Genomic DNA, 23,379 nt, shown 5'->3' on the forward strand with positions numbered 1-23,379 from the left:
TATGTGAGCATATAGGACTTGACTACAGAGAAAGCAAACCAGTCTGAAGCGTTGTGTTACTGGTTAGCAGTGAAATAGCATTAGTTCCCTATTCAAAATAGACATTTGATCATCTTTTTTTGTCACATCTACTTGAGTATTAAATTCCGAAGGAAAGCTGCCATTTTCAACACATTGCAAGGCCAGCTGTTATTGCCTGTAAACTATACAACAATATTTGCTTGTTGACTGAGCAAAAAGACATAATCTGATTAAAAATCTTGTTTTAGATTTTCTGAATATGGTCATTAACTTGAAGGGTGGGAATAATTTGCCCAACATTAGTTCAGTGTTAGGTTCATTAAGTTATCGACTTTCTGCTGATCATCTGCATAGATGGTTGGTTAGGTCACGAGGAAGAAGTTTGGTCATTCTACCCAGCACAAAGATAATAAATGCGTTCTGTGTTAAATTGGTTAATGGAAGCGTGTACAAAGGTGTGGCATTTCCATATGAGCACTTGTTAACTGGATGTGAGAAAACTGGAAGTTTGATTTTTGAAATTTACAGTTTCTCTTTCCTACAATCTTGTAAAATAGTTAGTATTGAAACTTTCAGGATTAACAGGCAAACCTGAGAAGCTTGTGAATGTTTTTCTGTATATCGAGACTACCTGACTAATCTTAAATTTGACTTTTATTTCTTACTTCCCTAGTTTGCTGCAGGTCCTCGAGCTTTACATCAGCAGGTACTAACCAATTAACAGACTGCATGTAATTGCATACTACTTCATGCAATTCCATGTAAATTTACATGTGCTAAGATTTAAAATATGGCTTTCAGTGCATGTCTGGATTTCAATTCCATCTCCTTTTGCTTATTGTATATACTTACATTTAAGATGAGACATTTATATTCCTGCTGAAAAGTGGAAGGGGAGGTGGTTGTTGACAGGACTTTAGGAATAAAAGTCGTACTTGGGTGATGCCCTCATTCAGATTTCTTCCTCGCAGAGCAATTTCTAGAAAGATGGATCCAGCAGCTGCACCACCATATGAGCGCATTGCTGACAGCTGTTGTTCAGCCCTCCAGTGAGATGATACTTAAATGGCAACTCACCCTCTCAACGTGAGTCCTGGCTCCTGCTGCTGATTTCTTTTCATCGATCTTGTCGGGCAGTCTACAAATTTAAAATCAGCAGTTGGTGCTTAGACTGAAGTAGGGAGTCAGGAGGAAAAGTCATTTAAATATAACAGCACTGGAGTAGCTGAGTGTAGAAATGCACTCTGATCCTCCAGCAGTGCAAAATGTAATCGGCACCTCTTCCTCCCAAGTTCTGTCCTGGCTCTTGCTGATTTAAAATCTGCTTTTCCTCAAGCTATTCTTCTGAACTATTTGGGATTTAAAAGTCAACAGAGTCTGGATTAATGTTTGGAGAATTACTATTTAAATAACAGTGCTGGAACAGTAGAGTGCATTCCTATTAACTGATGCTTCATTTCTCTGCCACTTTGCAAATAAGAACTTTGATTTATGTTGCACATCACTGCATCACTTGCATCCTAAGGTGCTTCGTGACAAATTATGTAGGAAAATACAGCAGCATTCTGCACACTGAAGGCCGTTAACAGCATTCGGTTGGATGATCAGTAGATCTGTTGCTCATTGATGGAGGACAATAGGCCAGAATCCTGCCATCTTTTGAGTAGTACTTGAGACCTTTACTGTCATTTGAACCAGACTCAACAAAAGTTTGGTACATATTCTGCACCACTCGCTCAGTGTTGTTCTGCTAGTGTCTTGGTGTAGATTATGCACTGAAGTTTTGAAGTGCAGCGTGAATCTACTACCGTAAGATTTGGAGGCATGTGCGCTCAGACAAGTGGACAGTTATAGAATAAAAATAAAATAATTGGTTCAAATCCCAGACCATCATTTGATATAAGCTGCTTACTGCAATTGCAGTCAATTTTTCCACTTGTTTGCTTGGCATCTAGAAAATGCCTCATGTTTGTGCGATCAGATATATTGTGTCCGTATTAGCTTTTGCTGGGTATCTCTATGGAAAATTTTTCTCATGGTGACTGAAGTCCAAGAGCCTACAGCAGATTTAAAATCTGTGGCAACCCAGAATAGAGAAGAGTTTATATCAGCATTGGGAGCCAGGACTCCACGTTGGCATGAAAAGATGCTATATAAATATCACTTTGGAGAGGCAAGTAACTACAAATGACTCTGGATATTGAATTGGAAATTGGTGGAGAAAATATGTTTCTGGATGTAAAGTTCATAGAATTATAAAATGTGGGGTTTGTCAGGTTGAATATTTGTGGGTGGAGGGAGGAATAAGGTATAAAAGTTGCCTTATCCTTGGCTCACCTTGTACGCAAGTATATATGTTAACCATGTGTCCTTATTTAGAGGATCTGCAACAATAGGCTCATCTTGGTTATTTGTAGTCAGTAAAGCTCGAAGATTTTGTCCCAGACCTTAGCGTCACGCCTTTTGTTGTTGCACCTTTTGTCAATGCATTTTTAGTGAAAGATAGTTGTTCAGATAAATGGTCATTTCAAGAATACATCTTGAATTCATTTAATAAAATTGAAGTCTGGAATTGTGTATTTTCAGTGTCTTAATATAATTGATTCATTTTGGGGCACCTGTGTGTGTAGCATTTAACCATTCTGTCAAATTGGTTTAAGAGAATAATGTAAACAAATTAAAACTTATTTTACTGAGTATATTCTGAAGTGTGGTGGGCACTATCTTATGCAGTTCTACATTATGAGTTACATTTGAGAAAATTGAAAGTCAGTAGAAAGCAAAACAGCTTGCTTTAAGCAGCGTGAGCACTGCCAATTGCTTTTTCTTGTTTTTAAAGAAAATCATGCTTTTCCAGTGAGTGAATGATACTGATGGGATTTCTCTTTGGTGCTAACTATTTTTGGACACTGAGGCAAAAGGGCACAATTAAAAGGTGACTGGAACTTGTAGTACTTTCTGACTTGAGATTTCAGGAGACAAGCTGTTTGTAAATGCAAAGTCATTTTGTTTGAAATAAATTTAGGCATGCAACTGTTTGAGATTTGAGTATTCCATGTTCTATTTGTGGCACTGAGTCTTGGCATACTTGTGATTCACAAGCATCACAGTAGGGAAAGCAGTCTTAGGGAATATTTTGATACCTAGCAGCTGTGGAAAAAAACATTAACTGATGCATGCTAACCTGGCAGCATAAGTATGGTAACTTGGAGTAAACTTGCACTGAAAAGTAAATCTCATGCTGCATGTTGATTGTAATGTAGCAATAACTTGTGGTGTTTATGAATTCTTAAAAATGCTTCAGGTTTAACCCAAAAGTTTATCAACACCCACTGTCAGGTTTATGATAGTCCTGCCCTACTGTTGATGTGCTGTTTGGTATCTCTGGAAGCCAAAAGTGATTTTTTTTTAAAGAGCTGTTGCAGTAGCAAATTTTGGTTTTAGCCTTTTTCCATTTTCACTTGAGACCTTGACATTTGCTAGAGGTAAATATATTTATGTTCAGCGGTTTGAGGAGAATGGTTAATCAAGGTTTTGAAAATGTCCAGTCTTGAGATAGAGAAAGACTTTTGTTGCTTAGTACTCAATACTACATCTAAACTTTCAATTAATGGAAATCTGTCTAAATCTCTTATTTAGAAATAGTAAAATGTTACTTACGTTTTTAGGCCACATTAACATTTTAAAAGATGCATGAATTTTTTTCACTCTTGGTGTTCATTCTTTGGGATATGGTTTCATTTGGAAATGCTAAAAATAAACTCCTGCTTCACATACTTGAGAAACATCCAGGTTCTGTAACAACTGGAATTAATTTGAAGAGATTTGCTGTCACTTGGAAGGCTATCTCTAAGCTGTTTGTATGTACAGGTATTTTTTCAGTAGTGAGTTCCTGCATGGAAAAATGAGGCTTGTTAGTAGTTTAATAGCATGTATAACCTGGTGAAAGTGTTTTTTTTCGAAGTCACTTTAAGGCTTCTATGCTTTACCAGGATTTCTGGACTAAATTGGTAGTAGGGAGTTATTGAAAATAAATCAACTTGGTTCAGTGCTTTGCAGTTTTATTTTCAACAATTCAGGGTGCATGCATCTTGTGTAACTACATACCTTGATAAATCCAGTACACGCCATTAAAGCTTAAATGGGAATGTCAGCTGAAGACTGTATTTGCTGAACATTTAGCAATTTTGATGGAATTGATGTACTTTTGCTGGGTAGGTAGCTGTGAATAGTTTTGGTTTTGTTTCATTCTTGCTTGAGGCTAGCATTCCTGTAGACTGTCATGTAAATTGACATTGTATATAAGCTGACCTATTTTTCCTTGCTAAATATCAATCTGGCCTATACTTGGTGTATAAGTCAACCCTCCCTTTTCAGCTAACAAATGCGATGCTTACATTAGGAATTGGTCCAAGGTTTTAACCTCAGGAATGCATGTTTTGCTTTTAAGTTGGAACATTAGCTGTACATGGGACAAAGCAGGTGATATGAGCCATGCTGTCAAGAAGATACTTGGGAGTTTAAGACGAATCCATACATACTGCGTATGGTGAATAATGAACAGAGATGGGTTCTCTGGCAAAAAGAATGAAGTGCGAAGCTGGTTTCACACAAAGTTGTAACATTTACTAACTTGTCAATTGATTGTACTTCAGTAAGGGAATTCAGTGTTATGGAAAAACTGGTGGGAGGTGGAGGAATCCATCCTGAAGAAGGTGCCCAAGACTAAATGTGTCATGGCACCAGCCACTGGCCTGATTTTTGAGAAGCATGTATCAGGAATGTGTCCTTGAAAATTGTTGATTATTACATTGTCACAAGAAATGTACTATGTAATACGAGTGGGCCAAATCAAACAGAGTCCAGCCAAGGTTTCAGAGCAACAGATGTTTTATGACACAAAAATATCCAGTGTTGCAGCAGAAAACCAAGATGGCTCAGACACAACCAACAATCTCTGCCAAAATTACCAGTTTACAACAATTTCTCAGAGCCAACACGAGTGGAGTATCTGTTGTCACATTGGAAACATGGATGAAATGTCCATGAATTTTGATATGAGCAGCAACTGAATTGTGGAAAGGAAATGTTCAAAATCAGTTCTAGTGAAAACCACAAGGCAATAAGACAAAAGGTCCCTGGTGATACTCGCCCGCAAGGCTGACAGAACAAAATTGAAGCCTGTGGTAATTTTCAAATTTAAAACCATGATGAAAATCAAATTCCCTGTGGGAATGTCAATGATTACAGTAGATAGATGAAGATGCAGTGAAGTTATTGATTGATCATGTGTTGAATAGGCATCCTGGTGGCCTACTCAAAGAATGCAGCTTATTAGTTTGGGACATATTCAGATCCCATGTAATCAGGAGAGAATCAGAAGAGAGAACTTCCGAATTGCAATTCTAAGGTGGGCTTTTACTTCCATAGTTCAATCTTCTGGATTTGTTGTGAAGGGAAATTGAAAGTGCTAAATCTGATCCAGATGGGATCATTACCATGATGTCTTGGCCAAAGTGACACAATGAAATCGATGAACTCTCATCTTCAGCATCTATCTGATGCAAAATTTGACTTAAAGATGTTTTGACTGTGGTTAGAATTAAGTCATTTAGTAAAATGTGGCACAATGATTAGGTGCAGTTTGAATTACCAGTGGGCTTTTAAAATTTCAAAACGGTGACCACCAACACCAGCAGTTCACATTTTATACTTGGTGTATAAGTTGACCCTGGGGTTTTTGAAGGAATGTTTGAGGCTTCAAGTGTCGACGTTTAGAAATATGCCACATTTCAATCTAAAGTTACCAGTAGAATCCAATATGCACTACGGGTGTTTCTGTATGTAGTGTACATCCATTCAAGCTACTGTCTCGGCATAATGTACATGAAATAATTTCAGAAGTATTCGAGGTTGCTTAGAGAACTCCCCATACCCATCACAGTGAATTGGCTACCATTAAACACTCAGCTTATAAATGTGAAGAATAATTCAGTCATTTTTATTCAGCAAATTGATTGAAGTAACTTCTGAATTGAGAGAGATGGACAGCAGTTGTTAAATACATCAAGATTTGCTTGACTTTCATTCAGTGCACTCTAAATTTCACATTGTGTAATTTCCATTTTAGTAAGGTGGCAGTTTTGAAGGATATTACGTTAATCTCTTGATCATGTGGCCCCATGGCTCCATTGCTTGGACAGGAATTTCCACTAGGTTACTCTGGTTGTTTCAGCTCTCGGTCTGCTTGAAATTGGCCAAACCAGTGCAAAATATCACAGAATTCAAAAAGCAAATTAAATCTAGCGCAAATTGAGTTTCCAGGAACTTTTTGTGTTAACTTATGAAATGTGCTAAAAGCTGAGCCTGCTGGCCTCGCCCTTACTCACCATTGTGATTTTCTGATGCTTGTGTCTTCAAGGACACTCTTGAAATTATTTTTTTTAAAAACACGGGTGTAATTACCTTTTTGAAACATTTGCTAAAACTGCCCACCAAAGTAATCATAGAATCATAGAAACCCTACAGTGCAGAAGGAGGCCATTCGACCCATCGAGTCTGCACCGACCACAATCTCACCCAGGCCCTACCCCCACATATTTACCCGCTAATCCCTCTAACCTACACATTTTGGGATTCTAAGGGGCAAAGAAATTAATAGTAGATGATTATGTATAGATAGCTTTTACTCTCAGCTGGTGGACTGGACACTGATTAATAATGCTTACTGTTTTTTTTCAGGGGTTGGGGGGCGCGGGCGAAGCACATTTTCAGCTGTATTTAAAAATGAGCTGGAGTTATGGGTTGTCACTCTTAAATATATTGGAAGATTTTTAATATAAATGTTCTGTGCTACATTTTTAAGTTCAGTGATGTGGAGATGAACTTGAGCACAAAAGACATTTAAACGAGTGCAGTTTTGACCCCAGTCACCAATTTAAACCAAAGTGGGAAAAAATGACCCGTTGCACTAATTGCTGTAAGTGCAGTTGATTCCATAAAAGGTTTGTCAGAATTGTTCTCTGTTTCTCTGATTTATATAACTGACGTAATGAGTATTCTTTGACATCTTAGTGTTTCCAGACCTGCATTTTAGCTTATCCTTGCTGATGAGATTATTATAAAATGGCATCAAATTTCATGTAAATTGTGCTCAATTAATTTTGCCTAGTGGCAGATTTATAGGCTTGCAAAATAAAAAGCAGACAACTAAAATTTTTGATTTAATGTTGAGTGTTTTAATGTTGGCTCTAATGTGAATACTACACTGTGCACTTGTAGCCTGTGATTATATTGTGGTTTCCTTCTCTTCTTTGTAGCAATACTACCCAAACAGAGCCCAGCAACAGAATAGTGCTTCCAGGGTTCAGAGTAGTGCAACAACTCGACCCGTGGCCTCTGCTACCCATGTCTATCCACCTGGCTCTCAGGCTATTATGATGATGACACAACAGATTCCCACATATCCGTCATCAGGACCGTACTATGTTCCAGGCCAGGCAAGAACCTTTTGTACATGGGCGTTAATTTTCTACTTGACTTTAAGATGCTGATTATTCTCTGAAACCTTTTTAAACTGCCAAGCTCTTAATATAGTGTTGAAAATCCAAACTTGCAGCATATACCACTTTGAATCCCCTCAGTTAACATAACAAACTTTGATTTATTATGTTGAAGCAAGAACTGAATTCATTTACCAATCCTGGACAGTTACTTTTGGAGGTAAAAGTTCAGTTTAAGGCCAATTCATCCATTGTGCAGATGCTAGTTTCCATCAATTGGAGCAATCCAAATTAATTGCACTGTTAGTCCAAAACTGCAGTGTGATCTACTGTGATTGTTTTTGATTATTTTTCAGTATTTTCCTTGTGTTTAATTTTCTTCAGGTTTCATGATTGGCTTGGCTTCAGAAGCCACTTGTGATTAAGCAGTTTATTACTAATGAATCATTGTGTAAATAATTCTTGCTAACTGTATCCCTTTGCACATACCAATCCTGTATTACTCTTATCAGCTTGTTTGTGATTTGCCAATTTATGATCGTTGTTATCACTTTATTCATTAATTCTTAACTTTGATCACTTCTGTTCTATAATCTCCTAACTCCTTAACCATATCTGCTCCAGTGAATGCAGTGATTTTTGTAGTTAAGTTCTTTAGGACCTTGTCCGGAATTTTTTTTTTACCACATTATATCTTTTCATTGCTAAATTCCTATATTGGTAAATGAACAAGTTTTAAAATAAATAATAAAAAAGACGTATGCTAACTTTTTGCTTAACTTCTACTTCTGCCTCTCCTGCTCTGCTCACTGAACCTCCTGCTCGCCACACATCCCACTCCCTGACCTTTCCCGTCTCTGGCTATTATCTTCTGCTGCTCCCTGGACCTTCTCGCTGCCAATCCTCTGATTTGCGACCTCCACCACTCCCTGAATTTCTCTTTTGCTGCGGACCCCTTTTTCTCTCTTGCTTTCCTCTCTGCAGCCTTCACTGCAAGTGAGTGCTCTAGAGATGAGAGGCTTCATGTTGCAGGAGGTAAGCTGCAAGCTGGAGGGTCAGTGAGAGGGAGGGTGAGGGCGTGGGAGAGGTTAGTGAGCTGGAGGATCAGCAGCAAGAGGAAGCAGCAGAATCCTTGAACTAGAGAGTCAGTAGTGAGAGGGGAGGTCAGTAAGTGGGAGAGGTCATTCCCAAAATGTGCTGATTGGGTCATGAGGCCTTGTGTCAAAACTGGCGCAAAATTACTTAAGTTCAACTCCTGATATTAAACACGAATTCAGGCCCTATTAACTTAAATCAAGGCAGCTTAAAACAGAATCTTGCATTACCCCTCAATGTATAAAATAAAACACAATTTTTCACTTTTTATACTTTGCCTGCAATCCATCCAGAATACTGTACGTCTATAACTTTAACTCAACCCCCGTTTAAGGATGTTGAAGTTTATAGTCATTACTATTGCCTCTCCTGAGCTTTCCAAAGTCCGCTGTGTTCTTCATCACAGTTTTCTCTGCCTTACCAGCAAGATTTTGTATTGTTGCTCATGTTGAGTTAATTTGAGTAAATATAGAATGACATCCTGATCCTCCATGGGCTACATTTAAGTAATAAATATTTACTATGTTCCTTTAAATGATGGGATGCATCTATTCCAACCATGCTGACTCTTTACATAGAATATACAAAAATCAGTTGATTCATTAATTTATATTACTCAAGTTTTCAGTGAGCCAACTGGTATTAAAATGACTACTCACTAGCTCTTCGGTTATTTTTCTTCTTCCCATCTTCTGTTCATTTTAAAGTTGAGATTAGCTGAGTGTAGTATAGTTTCCTACTGTACTAGTCATTTTATACTGGAGTCAAATATGTTCAGTTGAAAACTAGATTAACCCAATACTTAAAATATTTCTGTGGTCGTTTTCAATTGACGTCGAAGTTGATTTTCTGCGATAAGCTTGCTTTTATTGCTAAGTGTTAATGTGAAAGAAAGTGAAATTTGATGTTTTTCTTTCACAGTTTCGTTCTTCATTTGTACAACCAACTCAGCAGTATCCTGTTCCACCTGGAACCGGATTTTATTCAAACCCAAATCCTGGGGATTACTCTTTTGGTAAGATTGCAACATTCAATTAATTGTCCACCTGCGCTGCGCACTGGTTTTTGTAGACACTATGAATTAGAGATTGGGACTGAGTACGATGACCTCCATGTAGGCGAATTCAGTGCTGGGACTAAGTTGTTCATTTTGTGTTTTATCAGGAAAAACCAAATTCCATTTTATGTAACTGTGCTCAAATTAATTTTTCAGAGTGGGATATTGTCATCTTTCTGCTCATTAAACATGAAATCCTATACAAGAAACCACTCTGCACCTGACCCAATGGTATTCCTTGGCCCTTTCCTTTGCATTCTACTGCATCATTGTGGGTTCTTTTCATGTTTTTGAATTGAAACTTCTGCATTGTAACCCAATGTTGGATTTAGATTACTAGGACTTCATATCAGAGAGAGGGTACTTTTGTTAGAGTTCATTTTGTGATCTCATCACCGGGTTAGGAAAATATATTCTGAGAGATCAGCACGTTGTACATTTGCAATAAATAAGTCATGCCAGGTCTCTATTAAGGGGACTTGTAATCTTGATGTCCAAATTAGTTTATTAGGCCTTTTTTTGCCTTGCTTCTAGTAAGTGCAAAAAAGTTGATTTCAGATGCTAAGCTTAACACATGGTTCAATACCAGATAATATTTAGTGTCATGTGGTTTGTCATAATGGTGCAACTGTTTTGCATAGGTAAAGATGTATCAGACAGGGCATGAAAATTAGGATTGCTATTTGGACTAATGCCTACAATTGTATTAAATAGAAAATTTATATAAAAGAAAATTCTGTAGGTTGGGTAAGGAAAAGTGATGTACCAATGTGCTGCGCCATGGAATGGCAGAGCATAGATTTGTGTTCAATTTCATAACATGGTGGGTTCCTCCTTATTATCAGGATGATGTACTGAGCAGAAGTTAAATACTTAACTGGATAAAGTTAAAATTACAAGGCTTTTTGTATCCATCAAACCAGTTTGATATTTTTCTAGGCTCCTGCAATGCAAGCAGCTGCTTCAGATACTATTAGTGGGTTGCCTCAACTATCTATGTTGTGCCATTTGAGCGTCAGGGAATACATAGGTTAGCAGTGACTTGACTTTCTTTAAGTTTTTTTTTTAAAGCATTGTTAGCATGACTGGCTTTAGAGTTTCTCATTTTCTAGTTTTAAGTAAAATTGAGATGAGTTATATAATAAGTAGAAAATGGTGGAAATACTCTATGTCTGGCAGCATCTGTGGAAAAAGAGTCAATTTGAAATGTTAGTTCTGTTTTTTTAAAATCAACATTTGCTGCTTGACCTGAATAAGCAGCATTGTCTCTTATTTCAGATTTTGCTTTCACATAATTCGAAGTTCAGTTGAAGTACAGTACTTGTAAACCAGCTAAGAATCTTTTGCAGCAATTAATAATTGTATCCCTTTGTAGACTTTGGCTGTTTACAATACTATAAGTGAATTTGTTAATGATTTGATCTGGCTAACTATGTTCTGCTTACTTACCATTCGCTTGGAAATACTGCAATAAGTAGGGTGTTCAAGTTTGGACTGGCAAGCCAAAGTTACTTTCTCTTGTATAGTAATTATTTAGGTATGGTATACTTTAAATTGCTTGATTTTAATTTTATTTTTAATTACGTTTATAATTTTTATTGATTCTGATTTTAGTTAATGAAAACTACTTTAATAAACTGAGTGTGTGTTATCAAATCATTGTGACTCTTTGAAACAGGATGCGTGCTTAATTTTGATCTGGCTGAATTTGTCTTTAACCTTAGTCTGCCCAAGTGCTTTGGGGTTTTTGAAATAATTCAGAATGTAAGTGACAAATAGAAACATGCAAATGGAAGGAATGTCAGTAAAATCTTTGGATAAGGACCTTCATTGTATTCTAGTTTAACTGATATTGTGGAATTTGTACATTTTTTAGATGTATGTAGTTTTGAACTATAGCAAATAAACAGTCAGGGAACATTCCCGTATATAAAATGCCCCCATTCCACCCATGTTCCATGACCAGGATATTCGTAACTTATTTTCAAGAATACGCTATTTTAAATCTTTAATATGCCACTTGTTTTGTTCATCTGTATTGCATTGTACAATGATACAGAACCATTGTTGCTTATGATATATTGAAAACCACTTGATTTGAGGGATAAAGTCTTATTTGCATTAGAAGCTCTTGAAAGGAATGGGGACATAATGCATATAGTAAAATGACAAAAATTAGTTATTTGAGTTGTGCAATTTAAGAGTAACTGTTTTGAATTGGTTGGGGAAACAAGCATGCATGTTAATGAGAAAGATGGTGAAAACCCATAGATGTGATTATTCAAAAGCCAAAGCTTCTACTTTTGGGTCAGTATAGAAAATTGGAGAACAGGTAGGCTATTCAGCTCTACAAGCCTGCTCCGTCGTTATGATCATGGCTGATCATCCAACAGCACTTGGCAAATGGGATCAAAGGTTATGGGGAAAAAGCAAGATTAGGCTATTGAGTTGGATGATCAGCCATGATCGAAATGAATGCCTGAGCAGGCTCGAAGGGCCAAATGGCTCCTCCTGTTCCTATCTTCTATGTTTCTATCTAACCTGTTCTTGCTTTCTCCCTTTTCTTTGATCCCTTTAGCACCAAAAGCTATATTTAACTCTTTATTGAAAACAGTGTTTTGGCCTCAACTGCTTTTTCTGGTAGTGAATTCCACAGGCTCACCACTCTGAGTGAAGAAATGTCTTCTCATCACAGTCCCGTATCTTTAGACTGTGACCCCTGGTTCTGGACTCCCACACCATTGGGAACACCCTTCCTGCATCTACCCTATCTAGTACTGTTAGAATTTTAACTGGTTGTCATTGTGACCATTGAATGTAATGAATTACGTAATGTTTCATGTTCTTGAAATTGTCCTTGATTATTGAATCAGTTGATCATGCGCATGTTTTTGAAACAAATGTAAGGGCATTTTACAAATTATGGAAATCTTAAGGCTCTGCAAGTTGTCCTTTTGGCTGGTAAGGTATTGTTTTCTAAAGATAAAGCAATGATATAGCTGGTACCTATTTGCTTGTGGCAGTCATGGAAATAATTGCCCATTTTAAAAATTGTTGGTCTTTATGAAATGAAAAGCAATTGATTTTAAGCTAACTTGCAGTACCTAATTGCTTCAGAACAACAGTTTGAGGTGAACGCAATTAATTTTCTTTTTGGCTTTTGCTATTTAAAACTGGACTGTTATCTAGTAAACAGGCTGTAGTTCATGTATTGCAAAATTTGGTTAATTGCCTGAGTGTCATTAGTGAAAATAATAGCTTAAGCTGGAAGGTATTAGTTCTCTACAGCTTATTCTTTAAATAAAAGGTAGGAGTTTGACATACAAGATCTTACTCCCTTTATTAGTCACGCAGAAGCTTTTTGTGGTACAGACTGTGGCTGATGATAAAGCTGGTTTCTTGGATGTTGGTAAGTCTTGCTTAATAGCTTCTTCTGAAGAGTGGGTTAAGTGAGATCCTTCATTAATGGGTCTGTGTCAGTTGAACTGTCGGACAAAATGGTCTCTTGTATGATGTCCTGAGCTGAGTCACATGATCACATGGCAGCAACAAGGGTGTATCTTTGACTCTGTGTCCTGGGGCTGGAGGTAAATGTAGATCCAGACCGTTGCTTCTGATTGCTAGCTACGAAAGCTTGCAGAAAACTGTGGGGAAAGTCAGCAGGATGAGACGTGAGCTTCTCATTCAAAAAGCACTTCGCTCACTACGGAGGTTCACATAGCAGTGAATGCCAGAGAGCTGCCCCTGTGTAGTTAGAATAGCCCAATATGAGTGAATCCTTTGAGGGACAAAAGAGAAAGGAAATAACGTCTGAAATAAACAAAAATGCTGAAACTACTCGGGTCTGGCAGCACTTGTGAAGAGACAAAACAGTTGATGTTTCAGTTTTGTTGAGAAGTTGCAGACCTGAAAGAAGTTAATATAATACGTTTTGTGCAATTGAAAGTGGGTGGGGGGGGGAAGGAGGAGAAATGTATTTTAATCGGGTGGAGGGCAGGTAAGGTGAGATAGGAAAAGGCTTCCTGGAGCAAGCCAAAGTGGGATAAGTAAAGAAACAAAGATCTGTCCTGAGCAGGCGTGAATGGCAGGGCAGCTGCTTGTCAACCATTAAGGAAATAAAATAGAAATTATTAAAATGTATATGGGTTGCAGGTTGCTTTAAGAGCTGTTCACATGATTTGATGGTGATGTGATTGTTTGCAGAGGCTGCAGTTTTACTCTGTACTCTATGCAGAGAATATCTCGGAGAATCAATCTGTTAGTTCAAATCTACATGTGCAAGCCTCATCTTTTTGTGCAAAATCCACAACCCCTAACTTAGGACTTTACAGAAAGAAACTTGGCGACGAGGATGGAATTTTGTTTCATCGAGAACATGGAGAAAAGGTCCTTAGACAAAATCACTGAATGTTCTCACACTTTCAATATTAGAAGGCAGGGGAGAAGTAACAACAGGATTAAAGATTGAGGTGCAGATAAAGGAAAATATATCAAGTCAGCGGTCTCCAGGGTTTAAAAAAAGTGAGTCCTGGGAAGACGATTGAAAAATATTTACTGAGCAGTCTTGAGTCACCCATGCCTGCACAAGAAATGGTAGGTTAATTAGGATCCGTGGGGCCTTTCAATGAAGAAAATGAATCATGGAGTCCCTATACCAAGTGCTTTATGCAAGTGAATAAAATTGCAGATGAGTTGCTCGCACCAGTTTTTCTCAGTACAATAGTATGTAAAACCTTTAAATTGTTCCGGTACTTGGTTCATCCAACAAAGCCAAGAACCAAAACTTATGATGATTTGACAAAAGATTATTGACGAGCATTACTCTCCAAAGCCATTGATCATTGTGGAATGGTTCAGGTTCCACTGAAGGAATTAAGTGTAAGGCGACAGCATTGATCAGTGTGTGGCAACCTTATAAAGGCTGGCACAACATTGAGTTTGACAAGTCATTAGAAGATACGCTTCAACATCATCTAGTTTGTGGTCTCCAAAACTGAGGCTATCCACCAAAGATTGCTCATTGAACATGCTTTGACTTTAAAGACAGCAGTAGAAATCGCAGTGTTGATGGAACTGGCTGCTAAAGAGGTTTCGTAATTTGATGCAGGAATGAAGTTGGGAACAAGTTGGGAACTACTTATTCAGAAGAAGTCAAAACAGCGCTAAGCATGTCACAGATGTGCCAAAATGGGCCATCCAGCGAGTGAATGCTGGAGCAAGAATAGCCATTGAAAGAATAGTGACAAAATGGGTCACATTGCAAAAGTGTGTTGGGGCTAGACCAGCTTCCCCTGAATAACAACATTCAGAAGAAGAATCTGGGTACCTTCAAGAAGAAGAACAAGCTGCATTCTGCAAAGAATTTACAAATGAAAAAATAATTATGACTGAAGAAGAGAATGCCCAGAAATATGATGACAAGCTCCAACTGAATGCGTTATCCATACAGGGTGAATCTCTCAGATTCTGGGTGATTCCAAAGTTAAATGGAGAGTCTGTTGGGATGGAGGTTGATACGAGTGCTGATGTGACTTAAATTCCTGAGACTACATACTAACAAAAGCTGAAGCATCTTCCTTTGAAACCAGTTGATGTGATTGGACATGTATGGAAGAGATTGTGCTGAAAAAAGGTTACATCTTGGTCAGGTGTAGAGTTGAGTGGACACAATGGAATTGCCTCTCCATGTGGTCTGTGGTAAATTTCCAGTTTTATTTGGGAGATTATGGTTGGAGAAGATAAAGCTTAACTGGAATGCTGTCAACCGATTGATCAATGCCTAAACTGAGCTACAGCATCTTTTGAATAAATACAAGTGTGTTTGAAGCACTTGGCAAATCATCATATTCAGGGCTGAGGGCCAAGTGTTGGTAAATGGAGTTAGGTAGGTATTTTCGGTGGTTCTCATGTGTCGGTGCAGACTCGATGGTCGAAGGATCTCTTCTGCACTCTATGAATCTGATTCTGTGAAATACCTGGCTCAATGAAAAGAGTGTAAGTTAAACCCAAGATAAGGTCGAATAATCAACTGAAAAGTCTCGGCAAGAGCGGTGCCATGTGCAATACATCCAAAGGTTGAAGAAGAATCAGTACGACTTGTTGACACTAGTGTTACAATAAGTGACTGGACTACCCACATCGTATCTGTCATGAAATCGGATGGTTCAATTTGCATTTGTGATGATTTTAAAACGACCATAAATCCAATGTTGTGCGCTAATCAATATCCGTTCCTTTAATCGAAGATTTGTTTGCTGGGTTATCAGATGGGCAGAAATTCAGCAAGATTGATCTTCCACCAGCATGTGGCCACAGAATTGTAACCATTGCTTACCATCGTTACTTGTAAGGGTTATTTTGTTATAAAAGATTACCTTTTTGAATAACGTCTGCACCAGCCCTATCCCAAAGATGAATGGATCAGATTTTACGTGGTCTCTGATGTACAATGTTATCAGGATGACATTCTAATTACAGGGTCCAGTGAACAAAAGCGCTTGAATAATTTAGAAACAACATTGGAATGTCTTCAAGCACATGGTCTGCATATAAAGAAAGAAAAATGTGACTTTTTCCAGACACCAGCCCAATATTTGGGTCACATTCATTGTAAAGGCCTACTTAAAGCACCTTTTTTTTAAAAAAAGACGCTACTTTAGAAGCACCACATCCAACGAATGAGATGCAGTTGAGTCCTTTCTGGGATTAGTAAATTATGATAAATTTGTTCCTAACTTAGCTACATCATTGAAGCCGTTGCATAACCAGGAAATTGTTTGATGGAGGGCATTGGAAGAATCACTGATTTTGATGGGAAGAGACTGGATGATGGAAAGAAATCAGTTCAATGGAGGCAGGAACAAGCTGAAGCGATGTGACTATCAGGGCATTCCTGTTTGGATTTTTAGAATAAGGTCATGATCCAAGGTTGAGGTACTATGCAATTACAGGTTGTGCAGGGAAGATCTGCAGAGGAAGTGGAAGCTATGGATGATCAGTGGTAGGATCATGGATCAGGGAAAGTATGAGGTGTTGCCATTCAGCCTCTGCTAGGTAGAAATAGATACACCAAAGTAAAATGTGCCGTTTGCTGTTAGAATGTGATCTTGTGCTGAGATGCAGACTTATTTGTTTGAGTGCATGAGTTTCCCTTTTTCTTCAGGGATGCAAAATATTCCTGCAAGGAAGGATCAACTTGGATTGATCTCTTAAGACTGGTAAAAGCAGGAAAACCTCATCTCATTTCCAGGTGTATTCTTGATGGCTTTTGTGAGCAAAACAATTGTTAATTGGAAATAATAGCAAAACTTTAAACACAAGTAGCGATCATGAAGCAAGAATTCTAAAAGCCTCTGAACAGACTTGGCTGTCAAAATGATTGAAGTCATGATGTGGAGATGCCGGCGTTGGACTGGGGTAAACACAGTAAGAAGTTTCACAACACCAGGTTAAAGTCCAACAGGTTTATTTGGTAGCAAAAGCCACTAGCTTTCGGAGCCCTGCCCCTTCGTCAGGCAGCGCTCCGAAAGCTAGTGGCTTTTGCTACTAAATAAACCCGTTGGACTTTAACCTGGTGTTGTGAGACTTCTTAAAATGATTGAAATCAGGATTTTTGTAAACCGACATAGACATAGAAAATAGGAGCAGGAGGAGGTCATTTGGCCCTTTGAGCCTGCTCCACCATTCATTATGATCATGGCTGATCCAACTCAATAGCTTGATCCCCTTCACCTCAAGGGAATATAGCTAACTGCCTCTTAAAAACATTCAATGTTTTGGCCTTTACTTTCTGTGGTAGCGAATTCCATAGGCTGACCACTCTCTGGGTGAATAATTTTTCCTTATCTCTGTCCTAAACAGTCTACCCTGTATCCTCAGACAGTGACCCCTAGTTCTGGCCACCCTGGCCATAAGGAATATCCTTCTTGCATCTATCCTATCTAGTCCTGTTGGAATTTTATAGGTTTCTTTGAGATCCCCCTCATTCTTTTGAACTCCAGCGAATACACTATAATCAATCTAGTAAAGCTTCTCTGCACACCCTCCTGAGTAATTACATTTTTTCTCAGATAAGGAGACGGGGTGGCACAGTGGTTAGCACTGCTGCCTCAGTGCCAGGGACCCGGGTTCAATTCCCGGCTTGGGTCACTGTCTGTGTGGAGTCTGCACGTTCTCACCGTGTCTGCGTGGGTTTCCTCCGGGTACTCCGGTTTCCTCCCACAGTCCAAAGATGTGCGGGTTAGGTTGATTGGCCATGCTAAATTAACCCTAGTGTCAAGTGGATTAGCAGGGTAAATATGATGGGTTATGGGAACAGGGCCTGAATGGGATTGTGGTTGGTGCAGACTTGATGGGCCGAATGGCCTCCGTCTGCACTGTAGGGGATTCTATGGATTCTATTCTATTCTAAAAATGTAAATGATAATTTAGGTGTGGCCTAGAATATAATTGCATCAAGTCATCCCTGCTTTGCTAGTAGAATCCTCTTGTTGTGAAGGCCAACTTACCATTTGCTTTTTTTACTGCCTGCTACACCTGCATGCTTACTTTCAGCAACTGGTGTACATACATAGGGCGGCACGGTAGCGCAGTGGTTAGCACTGCTGCTTCACAGCTCCAGGGTCCCGGGTTCGATTCCCGGCTCGGGTCACTGTCTGTGTGGAGTTTGCACGTTCTCCTCGTGTCTGCGTGGGTTTCCTCAGGGTGCTCCGGGTTCCTCCCACAGTCCAAAGATGTGCGGGTTAGGTTGATTGGCCAAGTTAAAAATTGCCCCTTAGAGTCCTAAAATGCGTAGGTTAGAGGGATTAGCGGGTAAATATGTGGGGGTAGAGCCTGGGTGGGATTGTGGTCGGTGCAGACTCGATGGGCCGAATGGCCTCCTTCTGCACTGGAGGGATTCTATGATTCTATGAAGGACATCCAGGTCTCATTGCATATTCCCCTCTCCAAATTATGACCATTCAGGTAATGATCTGCTTTCCTGTTTTTGCTACCAAAGTGGATAACCTCACATTTGTCTAAATTATACTGCATCTGCCAGTCATTTGCTCACTCGCCCAACCTGTCCAAATCACACTAAAGGATCTCTGCATCCTCCTCACAGCTCACCCTCCCTCCAGCTTTGTGTCACCTGCAAATTTGGAGATATTGCATTTAATTTCATATACATAATAGTGAATAGCTGGGGTCCCAGCACTGCAGTACCCCACCAGTCACTGCCTGCCATTTAGAAAAGACCCGTTTATGTAAATCATGGTACAATAATGTAAAAATAAAATTTTAAATCTCAACAATTGACCTCTGTCCACCAAAGAGCTGGCCGTTAATCTTGCCTCTTTCTTTTCTTCGTTCTGTAAAATAACTGAAATCTCAGGTTTTGCTGATAAATTGTAAAATCACGTTTTAAAAATCATATGCTTTCTGAATTGCCTTTAACTTGGTTACTATTTTCCTTGTGACTCTTGAAGTTTCATCCAGTGTTTTAAATACGAAATGTTTTCTTAGACAGTTTTCTACCTTTTTTAATTTGGCAAAATCCTATTGAGCAGAAGTGCATTTAGTTTTTACATGCTAACATTGTGCTCAGCATGCTGACTATTTTTTCCCCTATCCTGTACGTCGTTTTGCGTGACTAGTGCACTGCTGGACTCTAGTTAAATTTTAATGAGGGCTTTTGAAGTGATTTAGACTTTATACTCTACACAAATACTTTCCACGTTGAAGAAAACTAATGAATCTAAGTGCATCTGCTTGAGTTAATTTGAGGGATGAATACATCTAATGCAAAATTAGTTGGTCTGAAATGGGTCTTCTGTTGAACTTGTTTTTATTTCTTGCCTGTTCATGCTGTTGATGTATCTATATATAGCTTGTGCTCTTTGGAGTCAACATTGCAATCATCTGAGTCCATGTTTCAACAGCCGCTAGACAGTATTAAAAACAAAAGTTAAGTGAAGGGAAAATAATTGAGCTGTACATTTTATGCAAGGTAAGTTAATGAATTGTTAACGTCGTTAATATCGTACAGCGCTGGTTGACATTTTGCTTGAACAGTATCCTTGTATTTGAGCGCATATTTTACAAGGTTTACAGAGTTTTGATATTTAGAAACAGGAGGACCCCATGTTCATTTCTGAAATATTTGTTGTTTAATGTTTATATTAAGGTGGTTTGCAAGTGCCAATAGTAAATTGTACTTGAATGTGGCTGACTTGTAATGAAGTTTCAGCTTTTGAGTCATGCTTACTTTTAACTTGTTTGTGCCTCACACTAATGATTTCTTGCTTAGATTATTTGTACTGGATATGTGTAATTGATTTGGTATGGCTAGTGCAGGTTCTGTGACTGCATTTGAAGTATGCTTTTCGCCTCACATTTTGTAGTATTTAATGGACAAAATGAGTACAGGCATTCACAGTTTGTGCTTCAAATATTGGTTTCCAGACTAAAACATGCAAATATCACTTTATTTATGACTTCAAACATCTGCCAAACCTAATTCAGGCACAACTTTTTGTAATTTTGTTTGAATTTTTATTAATAACCTGATATAAGAGTTTCTGATATAAAGACTGTTTATTGATGTTTACACTTGCTTTGTCAGAGCTATTGAGATGGAGCAGGTGTCCATCCATTTGGATTGGACTTTTTTTATTCATGAAAAGGTAGCCTTATAGGATTTACAACTTTTGTCTGTATACATGTATGCTGCACTGCGCTTTTAAACATTAAATGAGATTATTCAACTTCTAAAACCTTGTACGCTTCCACATATATAAAAGATCTTGGATGAGATTGTCATTATGGCTGAGATAACTGTATTTCAAATTAACAGTATACTGAGAATTGGGTTTCATAGAATCCTAGAAAATAGGAACAGGAATAGGCCATTCAGCCCTTCGAGCCTGCTCCACCATTCATTATGGTCATTGAGTGGCACAGTGGTTAGCGCTGCTACCTCACAACGCCAGGGATTCGGGTTCAATTCTGGCCTTGGGTGACTATGTGGAGTTTGCGCATTCTCCCCGTGTCTGCACGGCTTTGTGTTTGCATGGGTTTCCTCTGGGTGCTCCAGTTTCCTCCCACAGTCCAAAGATGTGTGGGTTAAGTGGATTGGCCATATTAAATTGCCCCTTACTGTCTGGAGAATTAGCAAGGTAAATATGTGGTGTTACAGGGATAGGACCTGGGTGTGATTGTTGTCGGTGAAGGCTCAGTGGGCTGAATGGCCTCCTGCACTGTAAGGATTCTATTCTATGGCTGATCCAGTATCTCAACACCGCTGTCTTACTGCTTGACACTGTTAAGAGTCTAGAAATCTGTTTCTTTTCTTAAATATATTCAGTGACTTAGTCTCCACAGTCTTCTGTGATAGACAATTCCACAGGTTCATCACTGTCTTGATTGAAGACGTTTCTCCAAATGGCCTACTTCATATCGTGAGACTGTGACCCCTTGTTGTAGGACCCTCCCCTCCCCCCATCCTCCAGCCAGAGAAAACAACAACATTACATCCAGTCTGACCAACCCCATCAGAATTTTATATATTTCAATTAGATTACCTCTCATTCTTCTAAATTCTTGTGAATACAGGCCCAGTCGACCCAATCTCTCCTTGTATAACAATCCTGCCATATTAGGAATCAGTCTGAACCTTTGCTGCACACTCTTTATGGCAAGTTCTTGGATATGGAGATAAAAATGCACACACTACGTGTGTGGTGTCACCAAGGCCCTGTACAGCTGCTACTGTACTCAAATCCTCTTGCAATGAATACCAACATGCCTTTTCCTTCCTAACTGCTTGCTGTACTTGCACGCTTGCTTTCAGTAACTGGTGTACAAGGACACCCAAGTCCCTTGTACATTAACTTTTCCCAATCTTATCACCGTTTAAATAATATTCTGCCATTATGTTTCTCCATCCATAATGGATAACTTCACATTGAGCCACATTATAGTGCATTTGTCATGTATTTGGCCACTCACTCAACTTGTCTAAATCACCTTGAAGCCTCTTAACATCCTCCCCATCAAGTTTTGTGTCGCCAGCAAACTTGGAACTATTGCTTTTGGTTCCCTCATCCAAATTATTGATATATGTTATGAATAGCTGAGCCCAAGTACTGATCCCTGCGGGACCTCACTAATCGCTGCCTGCTGCTCCGAAAAAGGACCCATTTATTCCTATTCGTGTTTCCTTTCTGCTAAATAATTCTCAATCCATGACAATATATTGCCCCCAATCCCATGTGCTTTAATTTTGCACATTAACCTCTGATTAAGGACTTTATCAAGGGCTTTCTGAAAATCCAACTACATCACATCTAATGGTTCACCCTTATCTATTCTACTATTTACACCCTGAAAAATCTCCAGCTGGCAAGTTCTCGAGCACTAGGAGCTAAATGCTACTGTACTACAAAATCATTAAATATTAGTTTGTATTTAAAAATGCTTATCACTTGGAGGTAGATTTTATGTTATTCATGCGCAACATGTTTTGATGTTTGTAACAGATCAAAATTAGGCCATTGGTGTGTTCAAATGTAAAAACTAAATTAGCAACCGGTTAGGATGAGTCCACTTAAAATGGCTGTTATCCTATTCACTAAATATGCGATTGCAGATCATGAGGGCCTGGATTGTGTCCATAGTCTGTGAAGGTGTTAATTAATCAGCCACTGAGTGTACTACAGACTTGGTATCCTGAGTTAGGACGATGAAAATGGTTATGTTTTCTCTGTCCTGATCACCATTTAGCTGTTTGATGTTGGTAGCTTCCTGTTTTAAGAAATTTGTGGAATAATGTGCCATTAATAGTCACATGCAAGTGATCAGTCACCATTTTAGCTGTGTGCTGGAGGGTGCCCAGTAATAGTGGGTAATACAAGCAATCAAAGCCTTGGGTGAGACAAGAAAGCTAATAGCAAAATGTTTGCTTGTGCCTCTACTATAACACACTATTGTTGCAGGCAGATAAATTTAGCATCCGCATATAGGAGCTACGAAGGGAGAGGCTTGTCCAAAATGCAACTTTTTTTTAAAACTTGAAGTGTCAATTCTACCAATTATTTGTCTCCTGTGGATAATATAATTCCAAATATATTGCTAACTGAAAACTGATATAATTTCTGAAGTACTTCCCTGTGTTGAAGTGGAAATTTTCCTGCTTCTTGACTGTGATATAAAGACTCAAACAAAATTCATTCTGACAATATAACAAGCATTTATTTACGAATAACTGCATGCAGTTTTGGCTGAAAACTTGAGTTCAGAGAGCAGTTGGTTCAACTGCTGATTCTTCCACAAGTCCGCGCTTACACAGAGAAACTGTTCAGTATTTATACATAATCATTATCAGTTTTCGTGACCAGAGCATATTCAGGAATTCAATTAGTAATAGAATCGTGAGCAATATCAATAATCAGGTTTTAACTTGCTGACCTTCCAGAACTAGTTGTCCCATTATTCGTACCCTTATCTTGTCCTTTGATGGAACAGAAGAAGGTCGGTGACTCCTTCCTCCCTGATCTTATCTTGTTTTATTTACTCATACAACCTTATTAACTCTTACAAGGGTCTGGCATTTTGAAATGGCTTTGGTCAGCCGTTCTTTATATTGTAACAAATAGTTGACCAATTTTCCCAGCATGCTACTGCTTAGTTCATACAATTCCACACCTGGACTTGTAGTAGTGAATT

The 23,379-nt window shown here is 38.6% G+C and overlaps 1 protein-coding gene across 40 annotated transcripts in view; it reads left to right on the top strand.

Moving 5' to 3' along the window:
- Positions 1-23,379, top strand: part of LOC144489182 (eukaryotic translation initiation factor 4 gamma 1-like) — a 120,688-nt gene that overhangs the window by 22,560 nt on the left and 74,749 nt on the right. For 22 of the 40 annotated variants that reach the window (XM_078207140.1, XM_078207227.1, XM_078207179.1 and 19 more), the window contains 2 exons: positions 7,341-7,520; positions 9,540-9,633. In XM_078207140.1, coding sequence (XP_078063266.1) covers positions 7,341-7,520; positions 9,540-9,633 — 274 coding nt within the window. Of the gene's footprint in view, positions 1-694; positions 728-992; positions 1,108-7,340; positions 7,521-9,539; positions 9,634-19,283; positions 19,664-23,379 lie in introns of those variants that run through there. The other 18 variants (XM_078207054.1, XM_078207057.1, XM_078207129.1 and 15 more) reach the window with 3 other exon arrangements.

Source organism: Mustelus asterias, chromosome 3, assembly GCF_964213995.1.
Source record: "Mustelus asterias chromosome 3, sMusAst1.hap1.1, whole genome shotgun sequence".
NCBI classification, from domain to species: domain Eukaryota; kingdom Metazoa; phylum Chordata; class Chondrichthyes; order Carcharhiniformes; family Triakidae; genus Mustelus; species Mustelus asterias.